Source organism: Marmota marmota, unplaced genomic scaffold, assembly GCF_001458135.2.
Source record: "Marmota marmota marmota unplaced genomic scaffold, marMar, whole genome shotgun sequence".
Taxonomy (NCBI): domain Eukaryota; kingdom Metazoa; phylum Chordata; class Mammalia; order Rodentia; family Sciuridae; genus Marmota; species Marmota marmota.
Genome location: NW_026000001.1, coordinates 946912 through 950704, shown reverse-complemented (window position 1 = coordinate 950704; position 3793 = coordinate 946912). Strand labels below are relative to the sequence as shown.

The window sequence follows — 3793 nt, the reverse complement described above, 5'->3', positions numbered from 1 at the left end:
GCCTGGTGTGTGGAATTTTTTTTTTTTTTTTTTTGGCACTAGGGATTGACCCCCCCTTTTTTTTTTTTTTTTTTCCAGTTGTAGTTGGACACAATACCTTTATTTTATACATTTTTATGTGGTGCTGAGGCTTGAGCGCCTCATACATGCTAGGAGAGCACTCTACTACTGAGCCACAACATCAGCCCCAATCCCAGCCCTTTTATTACTTTTTATTTTGAGACAGGGCCTCGCTAAATTGCTGAGGGCCTAAGTTCCTGAGGCTTGCTTTGAAATTGTGATCCTCCTGCCTCAGTCTCCCAAATGCCTGGGAATACAGGTGTGTGCCACCACTCCTGGCCAGTGTGTGGATTTTAATCCAGGATTTTTGGCTTCAAAGCTAAGGAGTAGCCCTGGGGCAAAACACAGAGCAGAAAGACTATGTTCACCAAGTCCATTAAGGGACACAGAGAGACAAAAGCAATGTTGCATATGAAAATAAAAGTTTAATTTGCCAAAGGAACCTCACAGTGACCCCTATATGCCCTGTGCCCAGTCCTCCTGGGCCTGAGCAAGCACAACTCACTCTTCTTCCTCTGTAGGGGGAAGGTGCTCAGCTGGCAGGACAGAAGAGAATCAAGGCGAGGCCCTGCTCAGAGGTGAGCAGGAGGCTGGGCTGAGTCCTTTCGGCCCTCACCAGCGATGGGCCGGCCTCGCTCCTCCCAGATGGTGAGGCCGTCACAAGAGCAGATCTGCTTGGGGTTTTGGAAAAGACCAGCGGAACGTGCAATGATGCCACAGGCCAACCTGAAGAAGGATGTATGGTCAGAGTAGACCCTTGTCTGGTACCTGCCAGGGTCCCATGTGTGCCACTGGCAGAGAACAGCCTCCTCTTGAGGGCAGTTACCCACCTCTCCCCGGAGTTTCCTGTGATCTTGGATAAGGGATGGCCACCCCGGCCCAGGTCATCTTCTCCCTCATCAACAACCAGGCTGCGACCAATCACGTCCCACACCTTTGAAGGGTGACAACAGTCTCAGAATCACTGTCCCTTTGGGAAGGGCCCAACCTTATTCCCAGCTCACCTTCAGCAGCTCATCCTCTATCCGGAAGACAGCTCGGCCATCAGCATCAGCATGGACATTGCCCAGGTCTCCGCGGTGCTAGTTTGAGACACAGTGGGAAGAAGGGTTACATGGGGGCACAGATATTGTTATCTTCTGGCTTTGCAGTATCTGATTTCTCTTCCCACTTCCCAAAACCACCAATTTCTTCCTGTGGGCCCAGTCAGTAGGATCAAGGGATGTTCTGGAACTCAAGGAAGGCAACTTGGACACTCCTTCCCTGAACTCAAATCCTAGGGGAAATGCCAGCACCCTGGAAAGGGCCAGCATCCCCATTCTGGGCAATCACCCCTATTGGACCAGCCTGTCTTTCCTACATTGTCCAGCCCTACTTGCAGCCTTGATAGCCCAGTTCTTGCTTCTTTCCAAGCCCAGTTCTCCAGCCTCCTTTGGCTCTGCAGGCCCTTGGCAGTCTTCAATTCCCCTAGGCTTAAGTTGTGACAGTTGGCTTCTCTAACCATCACAGGAGCCAGCATCACTTCCCTGACTCCTGGCTCAAGGAAAGAAAGAAGAAACATGAGAGGGCAAAGGGCCTGTCCTGGCTCCAGAAGCTGGGTTTCCCCCCTTCTTCCTAGAAGGTAAGAAAAGCATCTAGCCAGGCATGATGGCACATGCCTGTAATCCCAACAGCTCAGGAGGCTGAGATTGGAGGATCGTGAGTTGAAGCCAGCCTCAGCAAAATCTCAGTGAGACCTTGTTTCTAAGTAAAATACAAAATAGGGCTGGGGATGTGGCTCGGTGGTCAAGTGCCCCTGAGTAGTTCAATCCTCCCCTCCAAAAGAAAAGAAAAAGCATCCTAACACATCTCCTGAACACCTCCAGTCAGATACTCTGGCAGGCATGGTGGGGTACATATGTGGTCTCCACCCTCAAAGGCCTCCGATATGAAATAGATGTGATCAAGAACATAGGTGAGGGGCTGGGGATGTGGCTCAAGTGGTAACGTGCTTGCCTGGCATGCGCGGGGCGCTGGGTTCAATCCTCAGCGCCACATAAAAATAAAATAAAGATGTTGTATTCACTGAAAACTGAAAAATAAATATTAAAAAAAATTCATCTCTCTCCTCTTAAAGGAAAAAAAAAAAAAAGAGGTGGGGCTGGGCATGGTAGCGCACACCTGCAATCCCAGTGACTCAAGAGGCTGAGGGCAGGAGGATCATAAGTTCAAGGCCAGCCTAAGCAACTTTGTAAGGCCCTGTCTCAAAATAAAAAAATTAAAAGTACTGGGGATATAGCTCAGTGGTAAAACACCCCTGTGTTCAATTCTCATTATGCCTTGCCCCCCTAAAAGAATCATATGAAACTACATTACATTCCAAAAAAACTGAGTNTGCTTACCCTGTACCATGGTTTCATTGGTTTTGTGTCAGAGGTTGAAAATGTTCATCAAGATAGAAAATAAAGCTGGGCATGGTAGCGCACACCTGCAATCCCAGTGACTCAAGAGGCTGAGGCAAGATCGCAAGTTCAAGGCCAGCCTCAGCAACTTGGCGAGACCCTGTCTCAAAATGAAAAATGAAAAGAGCTGGGGGGCTGGGGATGTGGCCCAAGTGGTAACGCACTCGCCTGGCATGCGTGGGGCACTGGGTTTGATCCTCAGCACCACATAAAAATTTAAAAAATAAAGATATTATGTCCACCTAAAACTAAAAAATAAATATTAAAAAAAGAGCTGGGGATATAGCTCAATGTCAAAGCACCCTTGGGTTCAATCCACAGTACCAAAAAAAAAAAAAAAAAAAAGTAACACAGATGAGGACAATAGCTGGTATGTCCTGGGGTGATAGGACCTTATTGGTAAGCCACAGAAACCTACATCTGTGCAAATAAATCATCCCTGACCTGACATTTGAGCAAAAGCAAGTGCTGGAGCCAGTGTGGGCTGGTCCACAGGCCTTGCTGCTGCATAGCAAAGCACACCAGCACATGGTGGGTGACAGGGCTGACAGCAGCAAGAATACTGTTTCTGCTTTATCTTCATGTTCAGAGGGGCATCTGTGGCCAGCATCTGTGGCCAGCACCTGGCACTTTTTGTTATACTGTCCTGTGTTGGGGACTTTAATGGTAGAAACCACCATCAAGGTCGGGGAGGTGTCAGGGCTAGGCTGGGAGCAGGCTGGGCATGACCCTGCAGGGGGTAAGGGAGAGACTGTCTTCCCAGTCCCTCCCCTCAGCACACAGGCAAGTGGAATTGGGCCAAGGAGTCCTTGAATATCACACCAAGAAGCTGGGCCCAGTCTGTACCCTCAGGCACTGGAGGGCCAAGAAGGGTTTCAGGCAGGAGCGTGGCATGGTCCTTCCATGCTTCAGAGCAATCCCTCAGTACATTGTATGAAAAGGCAAGACTGAGGAGGGCTGGGAGAAATGGGACAGAAGCTTAGAGATCATTAGGAGAGATGTGCAAGGGACAACCAGCTTGGAAACGAATTCCCACAATGAATTCATTTCCAGTGGGGCAAAACCAAGTGCTGTATGGAAACTGGAGATCTCATGACAGCCTTGGCTGCTCAGCTCTTACTCACTTCTTCCTGGGGTGCAATATGGCTGCCAACTCCATCCACTTTGGGGCAAAGAACCAGGTGACAAGGTAGTTTCTTGCCCTCCAGAAACACTCCTGCTGCGCCATACCTCCTGGCTGGCCTGGCCTCCAAGCCACCGCCACCCACCCCCCTACCTGTCTCTTATACACA

At 49.5% G+C, this 3793-nt stretch overlaps 1 protein-coding gene across 1 annotated transcript in view; it reads right to left on the bottom strand.

Annotated features, from left to right (window-relative positions):
* Positions 1 to 468: 468 nt before the first annotated feature.
* Positions 469 to 3793, bottom strand: part of Ccs (copper chaperone for superoxide dismutase) — a 13537-nt gene continuing 10212 nt past the window's right edge. The window contains exons 6-8 of the mRNA XM_015503180.2: positions 1065 to 1142; positions 891 to 994; positions 469 to 786 (exon numbers count right to left, since the gene is read on the bottom strand). Coding sequence (XP_015358666.2) covers positions 633 to 786; positions 891 to 994; positions 1065 to 1142 — 336 coding nt within the window. The 3' untranslated portion in view covers positions 469 to 632. The remainder of the gene's footprint in view (positions 787 to 890; positions 995 to 1064; positions 1143 to 3793) is intronic.